The sequence below is a fragment of the Felis catus genome, chromosome F2 (assembly GCF_018350175.1).
Source record: "Felis catus isolate Fca126 chromosome F2, F.catus_Fca126_mat1.0, whole genome shotgun sequence".
Classification (NCBI taxonomy): Eukaryota; Metazoa; Chordata; class Mammalia; order Carnivora; family Felidae; genus Felis; species Felis catus.
The window spans coordinates 44,746,819-44,770,949 of NC_058385.1; the positions used below are offsets into that span (position 1 = coordinate 44,746,819).

The 24,131-nt window shown below is 37.1% G+C and overlaps 1 protein-coding gene across 2 annotated transcripts in view; it reads right to left on the reverse strand.

The window, feature by feature from the left end:
- The window catches only part of STK3 (serine/threonine kinase 3), a 278,518-nt gene that overhangs the window by 70,705 nt on the left and 183,682 nt on the right, over positions 1-24,131 (reverse strand). For both annotated transcript variants that reach the window (XM_011291410.4, XM_023248602.2), the window contains exon 9: positions 13,006-13,198. In XM_011291410.4, coding sequence (XP_011289712.2) covers positions 13,006-13,198 — 193 coding nt within the window. The remainder of the gene's footprint in view (positions 1-13,005; positions 13,199-24,131) is intronic.

A 24,131-nucleotide genomic window follows, 5' to 3' on the forward strand; every position in this document is an offset into this window, starting at 1 on the left:
TGGATGTACAAATATTTCGAGACCCTACCGACTATATGTTTTTAAGTCTTTTTAAGCTAACCAAGTTTTTCTCTATACATCTGCAGATCTTTATTTACAAGTAATTTTATTTTTTAATAGCTACATAGAGGCCTTTTTCATTTTCTTACGGGTGCTTTAATGGTTGTACCTAATCCCTGATCAAGTGAGTCATTATGATACAATGTAAGCAAACATGAATAATTATTAATAAAAGTAATGTTTATTTTTTATTTTCAGTCTATGAATTATGTCTTTTATATGTGTTTCTGAGTTTATCTTTTCATTAAACTATAAGTTCCTTAATGCAGGAACCCAAATAATTTCACAAACAAGAGAACTATGATCATCAAGGAGTGTTTTTGATTATCCACCCAGATGTTCAACATCAATGGCATGAGGAAGAGCTAATGAGATGGTATGTGGCATTTCAACATCATTACTTTTGAATTAGTAAGAGGCTGCTAGTATTTCAGTACTAGCAACTGTGAATTGGCAATAATAAATTTGAGAAATTATTGTGACTACTACAGTTTTTAGAATGATCTGTCCCAGTGAAGTCAGAAGGAATCTGATATTCAGAATATGCATGTATTAGTGGAAAAATAGGGGAAAAAACTGTTTATCTAAAGACTCATCATCTAATTAGAACTGCTCAGGCTTTGGAAGGCTTGAAAATAAGGGTGAGAAGACATCTGGGACCCAAATGGTACCCCCTGAAAAGATACTAGACATTCCATCAAAATTAGGATGGTATAAAATATCAATATTCATAGTCAACCTTCAGAACTTACAACACTCTCATACCCCACATACAAAATCCATGAAAAAAGAACTCCTCAGGGACAATGTATCAAGATACCAGCCAAAGCTGTCTTTAGATTCCCTGTCAGAACAGACTTTACTGGTATGTTAAAAATGAACAAAATATAGGAGGAAAGGTACAATATCTCAATAATCAATAAACGTAATATAAAGACTTTATTATCAATTTTCTTCTCTAAAATCTCCTATTGTTAAAAAAAGCAATTGTTTAATCTGATGAGGTTAAATTACTGACATTTGGATGGGACATACATCCCAATAACATTTTCAACAGATTTTAAGAACTCCTGATTCACTTCTGGAGCTCATTATTTTTTTCCTTTTTTTTTCTTTTTCTATTATTATTATTATTATTATTATTATTTAATTTACACCCAAGGTTAGTTAGCATACAGTGCAACAATGATTTCAGGAGTAGATTCCTTAATGTCCCTTATCCATTTAGTGCATCTCTCCTCCCACAACCCCTCCAGTAACCCTCTGTTTGTTCTCCATATTTAAGAGTCTCTTATGTTTTTTTCCCCTCCCTGTTTTTGTATTATTTTTGCTTCCCTTCCCTTACATTCATCTGTTTTGTCTCTTAAAGTCCTCATATGAGTGAAGTCATGATATTTGTCTTTCTCTAATTTTGCTTAGCATAATACTCTAGTTCCATCATGTAGTTGCAAATGGCAAAACTTCATTCTTTTTGACTGCTGAGTAATACTCCATTGTGTATATATATATATATATATATATATATATATACACCACATCTTTTTTATTCATTCATCCATCTTTGGACATTTGGACTCTTCCCATAATTTGGCTATTGTCGATAGTGCTGCTATAAACATTGGGGTGCGTGTGCCCCTCTGAAACAGCATACCTGTATCCCTTGGATAAATACCTAGTAGTTCTGGGCCTCATTATTACAAGACATCTTTATCTCCAGAATTAAAATTTGGCTCCTATGGAAACCTTTTATTACAAAATAAATCCAGGAATTTAACCTCAATTTTTCTCTGCCTCTTCCTTTTTTATGAGAATAAATAATAAAATATTACAAGTGTTGCTCAATGAATTTTCTATAAAATGAGTAAGTCAAATGATGGAGGGGAGAAAGATAATCCCTCAAATGAAAACTTTCTCTGCTTGATATTCTTTTCTTGTTTAAGAGTAATTTTGTAATAGGATTAGTTATTTGTAAGTTCTTATTTTAACCAGCTAGTCTTAAGATGGGTTACACACATAGAGATCTCAAAAATTTGGCACTTGGTACGAGAAAGGGTTATCAATATTTATATAGTAAAATCAGAATCAAAAGAGTAACAGTGGCTTCGTTGGCAACTCATTCCTGGAAAAGTAAGACATCATGAAGATCACAATCACTAACTGCATTTGACAAACATGACAAACACAGATTTTCACTGCAGCAAATTTCTAAACAGCACTCTTTTAAAAATGAATTTTGTATATTAGGTGCTTTGGAAAAATAAAACAAAACAAAAACATATTATGACATCATTAATCCACTGAAGCCAACAGCACTCCCTGACCAATGCCCCTCCCGCTTCCCACACCAGGCCAGGCTCACATTGCTCTTAGCAGTTGTCCCTCTAGTCAATACTGGCTTCACCACAGAGACTCTAGTTAGTCTTCCTTGTCTGCTTCTCAATTAGGAGACATGAAATTCTTCATCCTAGAATCTTCACCAATGTCCTGGTGTTGTACTGAAACTGTCAGGGTCTTGTGATATACTAGTGACTCTTAATTCAGACCTTTGTATCTCAGTAAATACAAGATTAATATTTTCTTATAGGAAACTAATATTTACAGAGCAGTTATTCTAATATGGCCTACATTTTAACAGCAGCAACATGCACAGGAAAGGAGAGGAGAAAAATAAAATCTTAAAAGTTGCTTTTCTGGGGTGCCTGGGTGGCTCAGTTGCTTAAAGAGTCCACCTCTTGATCTCAGGTCATGATCTCACAGTTGTGAGACTGAGCTTGGCATAGGGCTCCAAGCAGGGAGCGTGCGCTCACTCACTCACTCTCTCTCTCTCTCTCTCTCTCAAAAAAAAAAAAAAAAAAAAAAAGATGGAAGATTGCAATAAAAGAATAATTTTTAAAAAGTTGCTTTTCCAATACAGAGAATAAAGTAGAGGAAAACTTTTAGTCTTTTATAACAACCTTCACAACAAAAAGTAATTTGGGCTGGGGAGGTACTTCCTTTAGAGATGTAGAGAGTAAGGAAGAAGGATAAAGCCAAGCAGTATTCTTGTCTGCCATGACTCAGAAGAGTAAAAGCAGAAATAAGTAGTGGCAATAGAAAGGGAAAAGACAGACCAATCCCTGGAGCTGACTAAAAGAAAAAAGAAAATGACTAAGGAATTTCTTTCTGGGAATCTAGGTTTACATCCCAACAATCCTGTGCTGGTCCTAACCCAATCTTAATCAGGAGCTCCTATCCCAAGTCACATGTGCTAGCAATAGTGTTCCAGTGTCTTAAAGTGAAAATTTTGCCTACCCTAATATCAATAGATCCTCCCTTCCTTGAGGTGCCAAGGTGTCTCTCTTGTGGAGAGGAATGGCCATGTAACACAATTCTGGCCAACGACACAAAAGATGAGGGCTTCTAGGAAAGTTCAATTTTCTTGGTGTAGGTAATACCCCCAGTTTCTTCTTGCTCTTTCTTCCTGCCTGGAATGCAGACTTGATGGCCAAAGAGCTAGCAGTTACTCCGTAAGCAGGAGGACAAGAGAAGGTATCTTTGATACCTCAAAGATAGTGTCACAGAAAGGATCACTAAGGGCCGCATGAAATCAGTCTACCAATGCAGGATGCTCTGCTTCTCGATCTCTTGTTAAATGAAAAAAGAAATTAATCCTACTTTGTTAAAACCACTATTATTTGGGTTTTCTGGTACACAGAGCCAAATTCAGTCCCCAACTGATACATTCCTGTTCCCAAGTGGAGCATGTAGGAAGAGGTAAGAGCAGCAATCTTCAGTTTTACTGTAGGAATACCCCAGTTTGAAACTTGAAATCTGCTATTATTCATAGTGGTTTAATTTTCATTGCATTTTAGATACACCATCATATTAAGTGTCTTTTACAGGCTGGCCTAAATACCTATGGTAAAATGCCTGTTGGGCTCCACACTCAAAAATCTGGAAAAATAACCCATTCCTAAATTAGAAAGAAACATTCTCACAGAGAGTTAACAAAAGTCTAAAAATCAACTTAAATAAAAGACGGAAGTCTATTCCATTAGACTTTTCTTTTCAGATAACTTTATAACAAGATCTGCTGACACATAATTTTTAATTCAAATTATGTGCTTGCAGTTCCAAATATTTTCCATTGTTTAATTGAAAACATTTAACTTTAAACGTATTAACACTTAGAATATATCTTGGTTATACATAAAGAACATGTTAAAAACAACTTTTTAAAATTTCTAAGGACAAAAATAGGTCAGGATTGTTTTAAAAGTTATGAAGGGGGGCAGCTGTAATTGCCTAGGAACGTGTAACCACACAACGTCAAACACATGCCCAGGGCGTGCAGTGGGGCCTCCGAGGAGATGCATGCTCACAGAAATATGGGACAGAGAGGGTGATGTTTCTGACCTACAATTAATTTTTGAAAAGAGGAAAAAAGAAATAGTAGGCCCTTCAACAGAAGAGTGAGGTGGAAAAATCTCACGGTGGTAAGCTCTGTCTTATGTGATTGCGGTTGCTATGGCAAATACTTTTTTTAAAACACAGAAAGAACAATCACATTAAACTGACATCAATTTCTCCAGTTGTAGCTGAATTGTGACCCTAGCTTATATAAAAATATTTTTATTTTATTAATAAATTTAATGTTCCAAATTACCTTGTCCTCAATTTTGGCCCCAATTCCTTCAACTACCTGCTGTGGAACTAAGAATTCTTTAGCAATAAAGACTAAAATAATCACCACTCAATCCCTTTGTGCATTTGAAAGTTTAAAGAAAAAAAAATTGTTTTGCTTCTCCTTCACACATTCCCCAGAACATGTACAAGGAAACTAAACTGTGTGAATATAATACCTTTAGCAAATATGCCAGTCATTAACTTTCTTAATTTGTACATGTCTTCTAAGCAGGTGAAATGTCTTCATGGGAATTTAAATATATAAAGGAATTTCAAAAATACTTTAACAAAATGTAATTTGTTTAATTTTTAATTTCTTAACATGATGATGACAAAGACACTTAAGTGTAGGGAATTAAATAACAATTAATCACAACTTTAGCCTAAGATATTTTCACATCAAAGGAATTTATGAATATTACCTAATTTGATCTTCTAAAAATATTTTAAGATGTGGGTGTTCCACCTGATTAATGATCTTGGAAATCTGTTCTTTAATTTGCTGCCAGGAATACAGTGAATATACATAAAAGCCAGGATGTTAGTACAGAAGCTACTGACATCAGCTTTTTCTTAACTTCATCGGACTATTTTAAAACAAAGGAGGATCCAGACAACATGGAGAAGATCCAGAGGCTATTCATAAAAAAGATTAAAAGCTTAGAAAATGATACCTGCACAAAGGTTAAAGGGACTGAAATTGTTCAGCCAGAAAAAGTCTGAGGACACTATTTAATAAGCATCCAAGTACACAAGAGGGGTTCTTCCCCAGAAAATAGTGACCAGCTGTTTTCCATCTCCAATGAGGGCAGAATAAAGGAAAACAGACAAATTGAAGCCCAAGGATTTTAGTTAAATAAAAGGGATGATTTCCTGTCTGAGTAATGAGCATTGTAATGGCCACTGTGTGTCTATGGAAATCTTCCTTCAGAGGCCTTTACAAGAAAGACAGATTTTCATTTGTGCAAGGAAGACTCCTATTTCACAGGCTTGTCTGTGCTTTTGCTAGTAAAAGAGGTATCCTATGACCAAAATATCTACACTAACAGACCCAAGCTGGGTCACACATCATTGAACATTCCACGGACCAAGAGCACACAGAAGAGCAGACCATATTCAGTACCGCCAGGTAACTGAAAACCACTGTAGCCACACATTTGCTGGACATTTTGTATTTCTGTGAAGAGAAATCAAGGGCTGCTAACTGCCCATACCATTACGGGTATGTGCACCCAGCTGCAGGCGGGAGCGGTAGTTTACTGTTGTCACTTTTATTGCTATGTCACGGGCAAGATCAATCTTACCAATTAAAGATGCATACAAAAGTTTTTCACGAAAGAATGGTAAGATCTCTGATCTCCCCTACCCTGGTTAATTGTTTCTTGGCATCTCAAATTCCATCCTTAGTGATTTACTCCTTTGGTTCAAAGCTCTGGAATTTTGGAGGAAAAGACTCATGAACATAAAACATTATTAATCATTTTATACCTACATGTCTGATGTTTTCCTAAAACAGGTTTTGGGAGAAAGTGAGAAGGAATGGAACTGAACCAGAGCTGCGAGAGAAGATGTTATTTAGCAAAGAAGGGGCCAGGAAGGCTGTTGCTCCGAGCAAATGGTCTCTCATTTACAATTTTGTTCAAGGACATCAGATGAGTGAGGGAGCAGGAATACACAGGGGTCAGTGTCCCCTTCTTGGTATCTCTCCTAAACCCTTTTAAAATCAATCTAGGATCTATTTCTAGGATACACTCCTAAAAATCTAAAGCAGAACCTAACTGGCTTTCTCTTAGCAATTAAGTGAAATTACATAAATGTGCTGTCCAAAATGAAACAATAAAACTGTGAAATATTTTTAAAATCACTATGTATTATAAATATATGAAAAGAAAACATTTATAAAATACATACTCAATTATAATAACTTAACCCAACATTTCATCATTGACAAACAGGTTATGAAGGTTAATATAAATAATATAAAAGATAGACACGAAAATGGGTAATTTCTCCACCCATTCTTAATACAACATGGCCTCCACTAACTTTACCATCTGGGTCACTCACTCTCTACTGAATATGCTCCACTGTGTCTCCACCCCTCCTATATACTCCAGATAAGTTCTAGGCATTGAGAGCAGAATGAAGCTGCTTATTTCCTTGCTCTAAAATGTGGTTATTAGTCCTAGCTGTACCTCAGAAGTACCTGTACAGTTTTACTGTTTTGATTTTTTGATTTATTTTTTAAATTGAGATGCCCAGGCCCTACTCTGGCCTGCAGAACCGGTATCTCTGAGGGGCTCCTACTATGATATACACTTCTGAGGTTAGCTACATGGACCCAGGAGCAGGGTTTATCTTGTAAATCAAGCCCACTGCTCCAGTGTGTGGAGATCTCTTAAGATCCTAATCGCGTCTTAGAATGTTATTTATATTTTGCTCCACTTCACGTCATTTGCAATTCCAACAGACTTTCACTGTACAGCTTCATCCAAGTTTCCGTAAAAAATGTTAAGCTCAGCCAGTGCTGAGGCCTATGCCCTATAGCATACAATGAGAAATCTTCTCCTTGACAGTTTAAGACTGAACACTACGGCTGACTTAAAATTTAGCAACCACTGCCATTGCCTCTGGTAAGCCTTCGTATTGTACAGGTGGGAAAGCTTAACACTGCATTTCCTAGAACTCCCTGCACCTTATCCTGGATAAGTGCACTTTTTCATGATTGGAAAAGAAGGGAGGCAGAAGCCATGAGCCTCTGACAAGCACAGTACTCAAGAGGTAAGGGTTTCTTAGAGCAGCATGCCAGCGTCCAGTCAACAGCCTCACAGGTTGCAGTAGCCCTGGTAGCATTCTAATCCCTGAAGGGCAACAGGGCTTGAGCTCAGTCTGTATCACTGAACTCCAGAGGCCAATGGCAGCCTCTGGATTCACTGCCTTCCTGACTGCAGCAGCCATATATTCCATCCAGGGCCACTCCTGTGAGGTAGAGGCATTCCTGGAGGCCTAGTCTACACAGCCCTCTTTTCCAACGTTTCCACCGATTTTGTTAATAGTCACATCTCTGACTTAAATCTCTTTATGTTTAAAATGCCCAGAGCAGTTTCTGTTTCCTCCAATAAATGCTGACTGATACAAGCCCATGTAGCTGTAACCATTCAACCCTCATAACAGAACCATCAGCGAGTTCATACTACATAGTGGCTACCAGGATAGCATCAGAAACCTTGTCAAATACTTTTCCAACATCCTAAAACACAATATCCAAACCCATAATTTCCTCTGACCTATATAAGCTTAGCCATGCTGTCAAAAAAAGGAAATTCTATTATTTTGGTATAATTCGTTCCCAGCGAACTATGCAAAGTTGTACTAATCTCAGTCTCCTTTCCTAAAGCATTTATAGATATTCTACACTCCTGCCCGAAAGGGATGTCAAGCTCACCAGCCCCTGAGTAGTGATGTTGATCTGGGGGCCAAACCAGGGTCTGTATATTGGTTCCACTGCTTACTTGCTGTAAGACCTTGGACAAGTCACTTCACATTCCCAAGTCTCAGTTTCCTCAGGGGCAAATGGTAGTAATGATGCTACTCTACAGGGTCCTTGTGAGGGGTCAGTAAGATCATGTATGCAAAGTCCTGAGCACAACGATGGCCTATGCCAGACCCTCCACTCATGACAGCTACAATTTGAGAAATCCAGCCTTTTTTCTCTTTTCTGAAAATAAAAAATTACAATAAAATTTAAATTTACTCTTTGATGTCTCTTGTGACGCTTTCATGCATTTTGCATTTTTCTCAAAGAGACATCAAATTTCACGAACAGTGGAACATAGTTCTCTCACTTGAAAGTTATCTCAACACACATTATCGATCATACCTCTACTTGCAGATCCTCAGATCAGCTGAGCGATCCCTTCCCATCTCCTCATCTTGCCATTCAAATTGTTCATATTTATGTCTGTGCTACCCTGTTCATTTTGGGGGTCATTATTCCCCACAGCACCCCCTCTGGCTATCTTACTGAATAACTAGAAATGGAGCGAGGTCTTAGAGGAAGGAGGGGAGGGTGGGAGCAAGAGTTTGCCCTGGGAAGGAAAAGGACTGGCTCCCTGCTCACTGGCTCAACATGTGCAGTCCCGGGAAGCCCAGGCCTCCCTCACCGTGCAGGAAGCAGGGCTCCAGTTTCCCAAGCTGCTGGAAGGCCAAACTGACAATGATGTTAATTCAGGGAGGGGTGAGAAAGAGAGAGAAGTTAAGGACGACTCTAAATTTTCTATCTTATTCCAAAGTCTATACTTAAAAACATCTGTATAGTCCTTCTATATTCTCAAATGATAACGTTTAATTTTTCTTTTCTATGAAGCAGAAAGCAAGGTCACCCGTTGAAACTGAGAGGAGAGGTGGCAGGAAAAGACTTAGTGAAGGTCTAAAATAGCCACTTTGCAGGAGAAAGAGCTGAGGCAGAGAAACACAGGCTCCAGGAAAGTTCTGAAGGCCCTGAACTGGTGATCCATCTACATAGATCTGAGATTGCTTCCATCAGCACTCAGCAGCCATGGTGAAGATGTCCAGAATACGGACAAAGACACTGATCCACAGTCACATTTTGTCAGGAGGGGCAGAAGAGAAAGAGAATAGGGCAAAAAAGTTAAGGATATGAATAAGCAAGTAGCTAAAGCTATAAGACATAATCTCTAAACTGACTGGAAAATGTGGCTCTTCCTCAGATACCTACAGAGACAGTTTCCTCTCTGGGCAATTAGAGCTACCAATCCAGCCCCAGCTCTGTGAGACCAGAAAGTTCCACCACAGAAACTGAGCTGTATAGATCTAAGCTGAACATGGTAAAAGACCCCAGTCTTTCTCTTTCCTGAAACAATCACTCTCCCAGAATCACTCCCAAAGATATAATCTCTAGTATCTCATAAATTTGATGACAACAGATTCTTGACCTGGTCCTAATCTACTACTTCAGTTGGAAAGTCCCAAATGTTTATTCCCTTAATGACAACCAACCTGCTTTGCACCTACTGTCAAACATTCATAAGTCCGACTGGATAAAGTACAATATATGAAGAAGGAGAGATCCAGGGATAAATACTGGCTGGTGCCAGATTGTGAAAGACCTTGGTTACCAAGCTGAAGCCTGGACATCCTATGGGTTATGAGGAGGCCCCAGGGAGATGTGAGTGGGAGTGATGGGAGAGGGAGGGTGAGAGGAATGCCATCATCACTGAAAACGGGTTTGGAGAGTTCTTCTGGGAACATGCCCTTATGCCTATTTTATTATTTTTTTAAAGTTTATGTATTTATTTTGAGACAGACAGAGAGTCAGTAGGAGGAGGGGCAGAGAGAGGGAGAGGGGGAATCCCAAGCAGGCTCTGCACTGTCAACGCAGAGTCTGACGTGGGGCTTGAACCCATGAACCATGAGATCATGACCTGAGCTGAAAGTCTAACACTTAACCAACTGAGCCACCCAGGTGCCCCATGCCCATTTAAAAACAGATCAAATTTTAAATATTTTTTGTCACTATTCTCTACTTACTTTCAAGAGATTTTTTAATAATTTTGCTTCCTATAGTCATACCACCACATCTTTCAGAAGTAAGGAAAACAAATCCATAAATTCTAGCTTCATGAATAAAGGTATAAAAGAATATGCAAACATAATTTAAGCTGACAAGAATATGGCAACTCATTTGAAACTCCAACAGGAAAGATTATGGAAATCAGGATCTTCAGCACACAATATAACATTCTAGACATCTTAGAAAATTAAAAATAATATATTGCTATAATGTGTTTGGGGAACAAAAATGCTGAAGACACATTAGCAAATGGGGCTTTGACATGACATAACCTGAGAGCTCAAACCAATTAATCTAAGACGTTTTAAAGAAGATTTAGATCATTTAAAAAAAAAAAAGCAACAACCCAAAACTAATTATGTGGTTTCAGGAAAAGTAAGTTCTGCCTCAATAACTTCTTTATATTCTTTATTGCTATACTACAGGATGACAAACCCTGCGGGTTACACCAACATCACTTGATTAGACTTTTGGGAACACGTAAGTCCCACATTCTAGAATGATGTCTAAATTGCAGAAACTTAAATTACATGGAAAGTTGGCTCATGGGATTTAAGATTTGCTAAAGCACATAAACAACTGCAAGTATATAAGCTGCTATCTGCTCAACTTAAAAATGAGCTTTCAGTAAAATGTCTATGGCCTAACAAAATCATACTTGGGACATAAAATATATACTGAGTGGTTTCTGTGGCTGTCAAAGCTAAAACTCGCTACAAGAAGTATGTGGAAATCTGCACTGATAATTTAATGCATGCCATCTGATAAATCATCATCACAGAGCCCTTCCTTGAAATATAATCCAACATGAATTAGATGCTATAAAAACTCATTTTTAATAACCACTGCTTATATACTGATGTTCAACTCTGTGACTGCACAGAAAAAGTTGTTTATGTAGTTTTGTAGGGAGCTCAGTAGCTCTCCAGAAGATGCAGCGAAGCACTCAATGATCACCTAACTGGTCTGCTAAGGATTATACAGTTTTACTAAAAGAAATTTTACCAGCTGTGGAAAAGCGATGCTACATGCTGAGGGGTAATATGTTGTAAACTGTCTTATCATAGGGTCTTTTTAATCTGCAAGGCACTTAACTTGTACCCTACCACTTTGGAGGCTACAAGACCACCCGACACAGTTGGGTAAGCATGGTATGGATGCGGAAGGCCTCCTGCAGTCAGAAGCCTAGCTACGAATACAATTTTTAGGCTGCTTTCCAGGGCAAAGGCTCAGGAGACTCACCAGTTGTGGGAGATTAAAAAAAAATTCATATCCCTTTCCCAATTCCCACCCAGGATTAACTATGTGGCAATCTGCTTGCATTTTGTGCTTCATGACCCTCCCTTTCAAAGAATACAACCATAATGTGCTATACGTACCAGGAAATGTGAAGAAAGCAAGAGCAGTGAACAAATGGCTTGAAGCCATGAGGTAAGACTCACCAAGCAGCCTCACAGGGGGAGTAGCAAAAAGAAAGGGGTACGCAAAAAGAAAACAGACATGTCACAGAGAAAACTGCTGCCTATTTCCACGTTACAATAGTAGCAAATCACTTGAATATTTATAACTTTCTAGGCTCCATAATGCAAGAAATCATGTATTACTGCTTTTGTGCCATTCAGAAGCAGTGCTGTGCAGTGGAAAACAGCCTAGTGCTTAGATTTTGACATTGACCACACATGACCAGGGTAGGAGGGGGAAGAGGAGGGTCAGTAGGTATCAAGAGATAACTAATCTGCTTTTGCCTACAACTGTGAAATCACAATGTCCTACCTTGTTAACTGCAATCTTAAAAGGTACAAAAAGAAATGCTAGTCTGCAAAAGTATCTCTGTCTTCATCACTCTGTAAGCAATGGAGATCAGAGAGAATGTCTTAATCGTCATTTTAGCCCCTGCAGCATGCCTGGCACTGTGCCTCACACATGACAAGCAGCAGTAAATATGCACTGAACTGAATTTTCGGCATGAGTAAGCCCGTCTCTTGATCCTTCTTTCCAATGCTTCTTCTTTTCCCAACCAAGACCTTGTTTCTTCTCTTACCTTGCATCCTCTGTCATCTGTGGCTTAACTGATAATTTAGAAAACATGAAATAATATTATGTTGTATTTATTGGAACAGAATTTTATGTTCACTCTTTTACTGAGGAGGTAAATGTTAGGAACGTTATCCTTTTTTTTTTTTTTTAATGTTTATTTATTTCTGAGAGAGAGAGAGAGACAGAAACAGAGCATGAGCAGGGAAGGGGCAGAGACAAACGGAGGCACAGAATCCAAAACAGGCTCCAGGCTCTGAGCTGTCAGCACAAAGCCTGATGCGGGGCTTGAACTCACGAGCCACGAGATCATGACCTGAGCTGAAGTCAGAGGCTCAACCGACCGAGCCACTGAGGTGCCCCAGGAACGCTATGTTTTTATCTCTAAAATACTTTACAAATTAAATTAAGCTATGGGTTAGTATCTTTTAACAGAAAAAGTTCCATAACCCTAAGTTAAAGATGTGCTGCTTTCTGCCATATTAAATTTTTTAAAATTTACTTATGCCATACTCTCCTTACCGCTAAATAATGCCCGGAAACAAAATTTTCCACAACTGGCTATAAAAAGACAAAATATATCCTAGTTTCAATAGGAAGTGTACTTCTATAGAAGATAGAAAATTAATATTCATTGGGAAAAAGCCACATACTTTTCATAGTCCCATCTTCTTCTTCTTCGTCTTCACTGTTTATAACCATGGTCCCCAGGTCAGATTCTAACATGGTGCTGTTATGTTCAATCATGGTCTGGGCCCCTTCACTCATCGTGCTCGTGGCCTTCATCGTGCCCACACTTTCTGAACTAGTCTTCACCATGGTGTGGGAGTCCAGCTCATCTTCATCCTGCAAGCAAAATACTGCAGTGAAGGAAGACTTTTCTAAAACGGCCAGATTTCTTAATTCTTCACAATATGACAAGCATATGATACTTTTTTAATTGAAGTATAGTTGATACACAATGTTACATTAGTTTCAAGTGCACAACATAGCGATCTAACATCTCTATCTATTATGCTATGCTCACCACAAGTGTAGCTGCTGTCTGTCGCCACACAGCACTATCACCCTACCGTTGGCTATATTCTCTATGCCACACCTTTCATCTCCATGACTTATTTACTCCATAACTGAAAACCTGTAGCTCCCACTCCCTTTCACCCATTTTGCCCATCTCCCTCTTAATGTTATTACTATATTTCAAAATAATTTAATATAATGTTAATTTAATGTAATATTAATATATCTGATATATTTAATAATATTAATTTATAATACATTATAGTAATATAATTAACTTGATATACTTAATATAATATCAATATCGCTTTCAATAATGAAAATACTAATATAGCTAATTTTAATATACAGACATACATACAAATGTTATCATAAGAGCCCAAGTTATCCAAAATAATCTAAAGTTTTAGGTAATTAAAGCTCAAGCAACAGAATTTCTATTGGATGAAATAGAAGGCTGCTAGCTATTTTTTTAAAAATTTTTACAAATGTTTACTTATTTTTGACAGAGAGACAGAGCATGAGCGGGGGAGGGGCAGAGAGAGAGGGAGACACAGAATCTGAAGCAGGCTCCAGGCCCTGAGCTGTCAGCACAGAGCCCGATGCGGGGCTGAACTCACAGACCTCGAGATCAAGACCTGAGCCGAAGTCAGACGCTCAACCGACTGACTCACCCAGGCGCCCCTATCTATTTTTAAAATAAGGATTAAGATAGGTAAATTACCAACACATGCAAAACAAAGAATACAGTGACCAAAAAAATATGAGACAGCACATTAAAGACAGAACATGTTGGCACTATTCTAACAGTCATGTTTACAAAACTTCGTACAAAGGCCATTAGCTTTTTTCTTGTTAAAATTGTGATAAATACACATAAAATTTAACATGTTAATAACTTTCAGTGCGTATTTCTGAGGCATTAAGTACATTCACAGTATTATGCAATCATCACTAATATTCATTTGCAGAACTTTTTCATTATCCCAAACAGAAACCCTGTGCCCATGAAAAAATAACTCCTCATTCTCCCCTTTTCCCAGTCTCTAGTAACCTCTCTTCTCCTCTCTGTTACTATGAATTTGTCTATTCTAGGTACCTCATATAATAGAATCAAACAATATATGGCCTTTTGTGTCTGGCTTATTTCACTTGGCATGTTTTCAAGGTTCATCCATGTCGTAGCATGTGTCAGAATTTCATTCCTTTTCAAGACTGAATGATATTCCATTTATATATATACACACACACCACATTTGTTTATCCATTCATTTGTTGATGAACATTAGGCTATTTACACCTTTTGGTTATTATAAATAATGCTGCAATGAACACTGGTGTACAAGTATCTATTTGAGTCCCTGCTCTCAATTATTTTGGGTATAAACCTAGAAGTGCAATTCTATATCATATGGTAATTCTTTTTTAATTTTTGAGAAACCACCAAATTGTTGCTCCCAGTTGCTACACCATTTTACATTTTCACCAACAGTGCACAAAGTTCCATTTTCTCCACATTCTCACCAAGACTTGTTATTTTCTAGTTTTTTTGATAACAGCCATCCTAGTGGATATGTGGTATCTCATTGTAGTTTGATTTGCATTTCCCTAATGATGCTGAGCATCTTTTCATGTGCTTACTGACCATTCATATATCTTCTCTAGAGAAATGTCTATTTAAGTCCTTTGCCCACTTTTGATATAGGTTGTTTTTTGTTGTTGAGTTGCAGGAGATCATTGTATATTCTAGATATTAACCCCTTAGCAGATACATGATTTCCAAGTATTTCTCCCCATTTTGTAGGTTGCCTTTTTACTTTCTCGATGGTTCCTTTGATGCACACGTTTTTAATTTTGATAAAGTCAAAGTTATCTGTTTTCTTTTGTTGCCTGTGTTTTCATTGTCTTATCGTAGCCATTAGTTTTTAAATGTAAATTCACAGAAAGATCAAATCAGTAATATAAATATGAACCAAAAACTGCTCTTTAGAATGTTCGTCAAAAGATAAACTGAAATTGGGCCATAAAAATAAACTAACAAATTCTGTTTGAGAAACCAGACAAAATGCTACTTGGAAAAACTTGATACATACTGTGAAATTCATTTACATACATTCCACTTTAGGTAGAAACAAGCAAAACCTAATTCTGACAGAGGTCAAATGTGAATACAGAGGATAGGAACATCTGTATAGTTCTCAGCTGTTTGATGGCCCTTCCTCTTCCTGAACCTGCATGATAAATTCAGCATATCTCTCAAAGTCTTTTGTGCTTCTTTCACAAGGTTCTCTTTTATTTATTTATTTATTTATTTATTTATTTATTTATTTATTTATTTATTTATTATTTAATATGAAATTTATTGTCAAATTGGTTTCCATACAACACCCAGTGCTCATCCCAACAGGTGCTCTCCTCAGTGCCCATCACCCACTTTCCCCTCCCTCCCACCCCCCATCAACCCTCAGTTTATTCTCAGCTTCTCTGTTAGATGACTTCGTCATTCTTATGCTTCGACACTCTAACATGTTGAAGACTCCCAAATCCCGAAATCTTCCTGAACTTATTACTTAAATGCTTAATGACGTTTAAAACTCGACAATCCCAAATCAGATATCATCTCATCCACCTCTTTAGTCTCTCCTGTCTGCCTCCATCCCCAACAACAACCACTACAAAGCACAGTAATCTGCATTAGCTACCCAAGAGTAAAAAATCAACAGGTCTTCTTAGGTTCATTCTGTCTTTGATTCTCTATATCAACAGAGTTCTGTATATCAACTGTTACTGAGTAAATTCCTGATTGCCTCATACTTGGGTGAATGCAAGAAAAGCTCCCTGACTAAAGAGTCTCTCCCACCCTGACCTTCTAGAATCAGACAGATTCCTGGCTTGAATCACTTAAGAGACATAAGACCTCTAGGTAAACAATTTAAAATCTCTAAACTTTAGTTTCTTTCATTGGAGTTACGATGATTAAATGAGAAAAAACATGCAAAATGCCTACATATTACTAGAACAAAGTAGTTTTACACTTTCTTCAAAGCCCATATACCATACGAATCTTTCTTAAAAAACGATTGTACCATAATATCCTACTGAAATCTCTAATGGCCATAGTTCTTGCCTGCCTTAAAAGCTAAACACTTCTGCCTCATTTTAATGTCTTCTATGTTATCCTATTTTATCTGGCCAATCCTATTTTCCCATTGTCCAAATATCCTCCATTTTACTCAGGCCAACCTTAACTGAGTCTCCAGCTGCTATAAACCCATGTCACGCTATGCTCATTAAGACCTGGGGCGCCTGGGTGGCGCAGTCGGTTAAGCGTCCGGCTTCAGCCAGGTCACGATCTCGCGGTCCGTGAGTTCGAGCCCCGCGTCAGGCTCTGGGCTGATGGCTCAGAGCCTGCAGCCTGTTTCCGATTCTGTGTCTCCCTCTCTCTGCCCCTCCCCCGTTCATGCTCTGTCTCTCTCTGTCCCAAAAATAAATAAACGTTGGAAAAAAAAAACATTAAAAAAAAAAAAAAAACCTGTTCTTTCTTTGTTCACGTCTTCTTCTCCACTCAGAATGCTCTTTCCTCTCCTGTCCATTCTAACTAAATCCTATAGTCCCAGATCAAGTATCTACTACCTTCATCGCTAATTTAGTCCTTATTAATTATCCTCTTTTCTAAACTTCTATAGAATTTATAAGCTGCATCACACACTTTTGCATTTAAATTTATGATCTCATATTGTGAATAATGCTTTGTAAAATCTTTTAGAAATGTAAGTATCTTATAGATAAGAATACCTTACAGTACCTCCGAATCTACTCCAGTGTTTCATTTGGTATTCCATATACAGTAAGCATTCATTACATATTTACTTTACACAGAAATATAAAATCATGAGCCTTTAACAATTCAACCCCTCATTTTACTTATGAAAAAAATGAGATTCATAGAAAGCAAGAGACATCCCTAAGGACACATATCTATTTAAAAGCAAAGTGGGAGTAAGAAACTAGTTCTTATATTTCTTAGTCTATTACTCCACTAAATGCATGTATCTTACTTACATTTAAATTTTGATCCACTTGAATGCTTAAGTTAGAGGTACAGGCTTACAAATTTAACAGCTTATGTCACCAGCGCCTATTCCCAAAGAGCCCACACAAATTATTTGGTACATTCTCGTGAAACCATCTTCTCTTATTTGTACTATTAAAAACAGTACAATTATACTGTATGATTTAAAAATTATAAACTATACATGTAAACTATATATATAAACTGTTAAAAATTATAAGCTGTTAAAAACCATTAAAAAATGGCCTCTGCATAGTTTTCTCTGTTCCCACTCTTGCCCACTTTAGTCTCTCAAAGGCAGATTGATCCTTTCAAAAGATAAATCAATCATTTCATGTTACTCTCCTGCTCAAAACCCTGCTCTTGGCCTCCTATCACACTTAGAATAAAATCCAGAATCTTTATCAGCCAAATGTGATCTGGTTCAGTAACATCTGCCAATCCTATCTCCTATCACATTCCTTCTCACTCACCAAGTTCCATCCTTGGCTGTTTCTTGAGCATTCTAAGCATGTTCCTCCTCGAGCCTTTAAATTGGCTGATCTTTCAACCTGGAATGCTCCTCCACAAGACAGCTTTATTCTTTACTTAACTCAAGTCTCTACTTAGATGTCACCACCTTAGTGAGGCTTTTTCTGACCACCAAGCTGAAAGCAACGTCTCCATCAATCTTTTATCCTTCTGTATTCTTCATAGCCTCTACTTGGCTTCTCTACCACTAGAATGTAGGTTTGATGAAGGCAGAGGCTTCTTTTTCATCGATGAATCTCCAATGCTTAGAACACCTATCACACAATAGGTACTTAATAAGAACTTATTTAATAAATGGATCAATTTATATTTTCACTTGTTAATTCATTCAGCAAGGATTTATTGTAAATTTGTAATATGTCAAGGAGTAGACCAGGCATTGGAGATACAAAGATAAATAAGAAAAATTCTGCTCCATTTTGGTTTTTTAAGGAGTCTGATGTCTAAGAGAAACTGACTGACGTGTGAGGGATAAATTACCAGGCGATTTGTTAAGTACCATGAGAAAAGTGACCTCTACCTCTGCCTCTAACAAATGAAGAAAGCCTCGCAGAGGAGGCTGCCCTTAAATTAGGTCAAAACGATACATACTATGTATATAACAAATACACACAAATTTGGGTGACTGCTTTATATTACAGCTTCTTTTTATAGCAAAGCCACACTCAGACATCCCTTCTCAGCTCAGACACCCCAAGACTGAATTAAGTGCCATATTCTGTACTGTCAGAGCACCTAATGCTTATGCCACTCATATGCTTATTACGCAATACTGTAATTATCTATATACTTGACTTGTCCAAATCTCCCATTAGATTCTAAAACCTGTAAGTACAGTAACCAAATCTTGTTAACAGTTCTATTCCTGGCATCCAGCACAAAGCCTGTTCTTACTATATAATCTATTAAACTAATGTTAAAGCCCTTATTATGAGGTAGTGCCAAAGCACAGAACTGAGGACAATGTTATACAAGGTTCTACGGGAGAATTTTATTTAACTTATTATTTTAAAGTACAGAATGGCTGGGGCGCCTGGGTGGCTCAGTCAGTTGAGCATCCGACTTTGGCTCAGGTCATGATCTTGCAGTTCGTGAGTTCGAGCCCCGTGTCAGGCTCTGTGCTGACAGCTCCAAGCCTGGAGCCTGCTTCGGATTCTGTCTCCCTCTCTCTGCCCCTTCCCTGCTCATGCTCTGTCTCTCTCTGTCTCTTAAAAATGAGTAAGTGTTAAAAAATATTTTTAAATAAAATATAGAATGGCAACTGAAGAAACTGAGAGGGAAAATAATGCTATTAACTAGAATTATTAGTTGATCATTTTTTTAATAGTCATAAAAATAGTTACCAATGAGTAGAAGAACTTACGCTAAAAACTTTTTGTAGGCTATTCCCATTTAATCCTCTTATTCATCCTGTGAGATATTATTAACCCCACTTTGCAAACAATGAACCTGAAATTCAAGTGAGTTTAATAATTTGTCTAAGGTCATACAACAAATAAGTAGAGGAATAAGGATTCTAACTAGGTCATTCTGATTCTGAAGCCCAAGATCTAACTTTCAATTTTATAAAGCTTTACAATTATTTACAGCATTTCTCAGGTCTAGCTGAATTTAATAGTGGTTAGCGGGAGCATGTCTCATTTTTGCTAAAAGATAAAGAAACTGACATACACATAAATAAACTGATTTGTACTTGGTCCGAAAGCTAATAAAAAAACCTGGAATTACTCTTTCTAGTAGACCCCACTGAGGAAGAAAGGAAACAACTGATTTTCTATCAGTTCTTTTAAAATATCAACTGCTAGTTTAGTACCTTATTTTATCATGTTTGCAACCAGTTTAATTCCCAAAACACTGCATCTATTTTTATATGTGTGAGTCATTTGTCTCTCATCCTTGTAAGATTCAGTGCTGTGACAATTAACATAACATTTGGGTGACGGGCAACAATACTCTTAGTCTTCCTATATCCATATGAGATTTGAATCTACAATAATGAGACAGAATCCGAAGCACTTCTGGATTCACACAACTGGCCCAGACAATCTATACAATTATAAAAACAATAAATCAAGTTTGGAAGCGATTGCTCTTATAGCATATTATCTTCACTGACATAGTCACTTTGCTAAAGGATGCTAATCTAATTTACAAATTGACAGTAAATAAAAGAGCAATGCAAAAAAAAAAAAAAAAGAATGAGGACCCAATTCACTAATGGGAGGGTGGCACCCAAACAGTAATTAATAAGGTACAGATGGAATGAGAACCAGTTTCTGTGAAATTTGAAGACTCGGACACTAATAACGTGGTGATGGTGGTAAAAACTTTTCAGCAATACTTTTTACTTTTAAAAAATCATTAACTCTGAAATTATTCCTGGTATTTTAGATTATTATTAGAATTCCATTTGGTGCTTTTAACATTTTTACAATAAAACAGTTAAAATGTTTTTCCAAAGTCACACTTCATTTATATATATTTTGTTATTCCTCACAAAAGAAAAGCAGAAGAAAAACATGTTGATACTTTATAGAAAAAGGTCTGTGGAACAGATGCTTCTCCACTGTAGAAAGCAGCCAATTCCAGTAAGGAATACAATAGCATTTCAATCAGTGGTCATCATGTGCCAGGAATGCAAAACAGAGTACTGATGATAATCCAGGTTATGAATCATAAAATCCACATGGAATACAAATATTTGAAAACATTATTAGGAAATCCTACTCCATTGCTAAGATAGATTTATGCTGTAACAGTCTGAGAAATAATCAGATTTTGCGTTAGGTATCCCGACATATGCAAGATCTACTACTTTAAAGGATTTTCTAAATATTCAGCTACTCTTTGATATTAAAGATATTCACATAAACACATTAGAAAGCATTTGCCATTTGTAACATTGATGAGATAGACTATTCCTTAAATACGTGTTTTTCCAATTGGAAATACTCTGTTTTATTTCCCTTCTTGAAATATTAAATACATCTTTACTGCTAGTACAATTACATAACAGCACATTATCAGCATACAGCAGTGATCTTAATGGTTTTGATTCAACTGGAGAATTCCACTGGGGATACATTCTGCTACAGCATACAAAATTTACTTTTATTTTTTTTCCAAAACGATTTTTTAGGAAAAAAGTGAACGTGTAAAATATATAAATGAACCAATTATATAAACAGTTGCAATATTATAGTGGTCTGGATATCTTTCAAACCTCTTAGAGGTGCTAATCAGGGATGACACTAAAACAGCAAATAATAAATGTAACAAACATACTATAAATGCATAACTGAACTCTTGAGACACTAAAGGAAATCCCCAAGGGCCCCAAACAGAGCTGGGAAACAGTGAGAATAACCTAAATCTGACCTCAGGGGCTGCCTTAGGGGCATAAGATGATGGGGGTGGGGTGGTAATAGGGTATCCATTTTAGTGGATAAAGGGAACACGCGACAAGTCTTTGGGTTCTCTCCACAGTAGAACTGAAACCCCTGTATAAAAGGTGGGGATCTTGAAAGTCTACATCCTCAGTGAAAGGGTGAACAAGAAAAAATGTACTCAAAGGCAGAGAAGACATGCAAACTTGTTTGTCTCACTTCGGCTTTATGCAAAGATGGGAAGTGGGTGGTGGTGGGGCTTCCTTTTAGAAGGTATAGTTATGGGTTTTGGCTTTCTAATGTTACCCACAAGGTGTGGGGAACTTCATGCTGAGAAATTAACCTAATGCAGTCCCACTATGGAAGTACCTGGGGTGCCTGATGGAAACAAACAAAAATATCCACCCTGGACAGGGACTCAAACTCAACCATCAACCCAGAAATAATCATTCTCAGAAATAAAACCCAGCTAGAGTTGAGCTCACAATCCAAAAGATAAGTAATGAATGAACAAGCTATCAAGAATGGGTAGAAACAACATACACCAGAAGTAAGACTCCCTTCTCCCTTAAAATTAAGTTAGTCAACTTAGAAAGCTGCATCTTTCTAAGACAAAAATTTCTAGGATAAAAATTAGTAAAGAGTATACAGTGGCATTTTAGACTGGAAAAAACAAGCACAAAAGTAGAAATAATTCTGTCTAGAAGGGAAGGCATTAAGTCATTCTGACTGCATTAACAAATGACCTACAGTTTACAGAGTGCTCTCAACACTGAGAAATGGAATAGGTTGGTCGGCAGAGGACTGACCGGAACCTTGGAGACTCAAGAATGAATGGAGGACAAGACTGGAGAAAGAGAACCTGGAGTCAGAAGGTTATTACTGAAATCCAGATTTGAGGTAATCACAGCCTATACTAAAAGGTTTACAGAAACAGGAATCACAAGTCGAATCTGAAAGAAATCCTGAAAGAATCAATACATTATGTAAACTTTCTGGTCAAATTATCAAAATAACTCCAATACTCTGAACCTAAAGAGATGAAACTGACTCGAGAAAAGTGTGAAAGGTTCTAATTTGAAAAGATGGAGAAGATAAAATAAATAATGCCAATTATTTATAACCAAAAAATGACTTAATGGAATTTGCCACTTTCTCACATGATGAAGGCATTGAAATCTAATAATCAATTTGTGGTGAAAGGGTCAAATAGGAAATCAACAAGGCATGTAAGGTGCGACTTCAAGGGAATGGACTATGGCAGGAATCTTTCACTTTTCTCCCTGTGCATAACAAAATCCGAGGTTGTTGGTTACACTGCTAACCTGTGTCAATGATAAATTTGACTTATTACTTGAATTAGTAAAAGCAAAAATGAAAGGGTACTACTGTACATTTGCTTTTATGTCTCACATCCAAAAAGAGGGCTTTGTACCACTTAACTAAAAACACCTCTCTGCTACAGCAAGGTGAACGTACTGAAGTGACACGGGAACATTATCTTCAAATTCCACTTCCAAATACAGTAAAGAAGAGCACTTACCCCATTGCCCCTTTACCAACAAACCTTGTTTCTTTGTTACCAGTGAGATGGCTCACAGCAGAAGCAGCTGGTTAACTCTGGTCTCATTAGCTCCACATTCAACCCAACTGAGCTAAGAACTACTGAAAAAACATCAAAAATACTCTCTTTCAAACAGCTGCCCTTAAGCACCGCTTCAATGTCTGACAGGCCGAAAAAGGTAATAAATTGGTATTTACCAACAAAAGCTATTAAGATCTACAGTATCTGAGAATCTGTCCAACGAATGAACTGTCTTCTCATTGCTATAAGTAGGTGGTCCTTCTGTTTCACTGCAAGGCCAGCATACGAGCTTATTCAGCTGCTGTCTTTGACATACCTGTCTTTAACAACAGAAACTTCTGCCTTCATGGATCCTAACTTTTTGCATGTTCACAGGCATGTTTTAGAGTTACATCAAAGCATTCAAGATCTCCAAAAGTCATAAAAGACTTGTTCATCAGTACAAGCCTAAATGGTGAGAAGGCGTGTGGGCAGGACTTCAGAGGCTCCATGATGCAAGACTGCACAAGTTCTTGGCATTATATTAAAAGTTTCCAAACAAAAGATTATCTTACATCCCCTGTGCATAATACTGATATACAATACAGTAAATTAAAAAGTAAAAGCAACCTTAACCATGGTTTTTCTTTTTTCTCTTAGAGCCAAAATGATGTCAAAAGACTAACAAAATATAAAAATTAAAAAATCAACTATTTTAAAATAAAAATAACACCTTTAAAAATTGTTGTTACAAGCAGTTTATAAAAAATCCACAAGAGGGCACCAAAGACAAAACACTAGAACAAATTCCATTAATTGGAGATTTACAGATAATACAGGTTCATAAAACAGGTTATTCTGTTTACTAACATACTATCAATACCTTTCAGAAAGAAGCTAGTGGCTCCCTGTCTTAAGCTGATATATTTTAAAATATAAGTATAGCCAAGTTATATTTTTAAATAAGCAATTTTTGTTTCTTAAAGGACAGGTTGCCTACACTCAGTAATCTTCCCAATGACTTCCATACAATAGCAGGAGCTCAATGAATAGTTGCTGATTCCACAAAATTGACAGAAACATACAACAGGAAATATCAAACATTCATATTACTTTATCATTGCATTCTAAATTGTTTTATATTAAAAGATTTACGATTGTAGGGATGCCTGGGTGGCTCAGTCAGTTAACCATCCGACTTTAGCT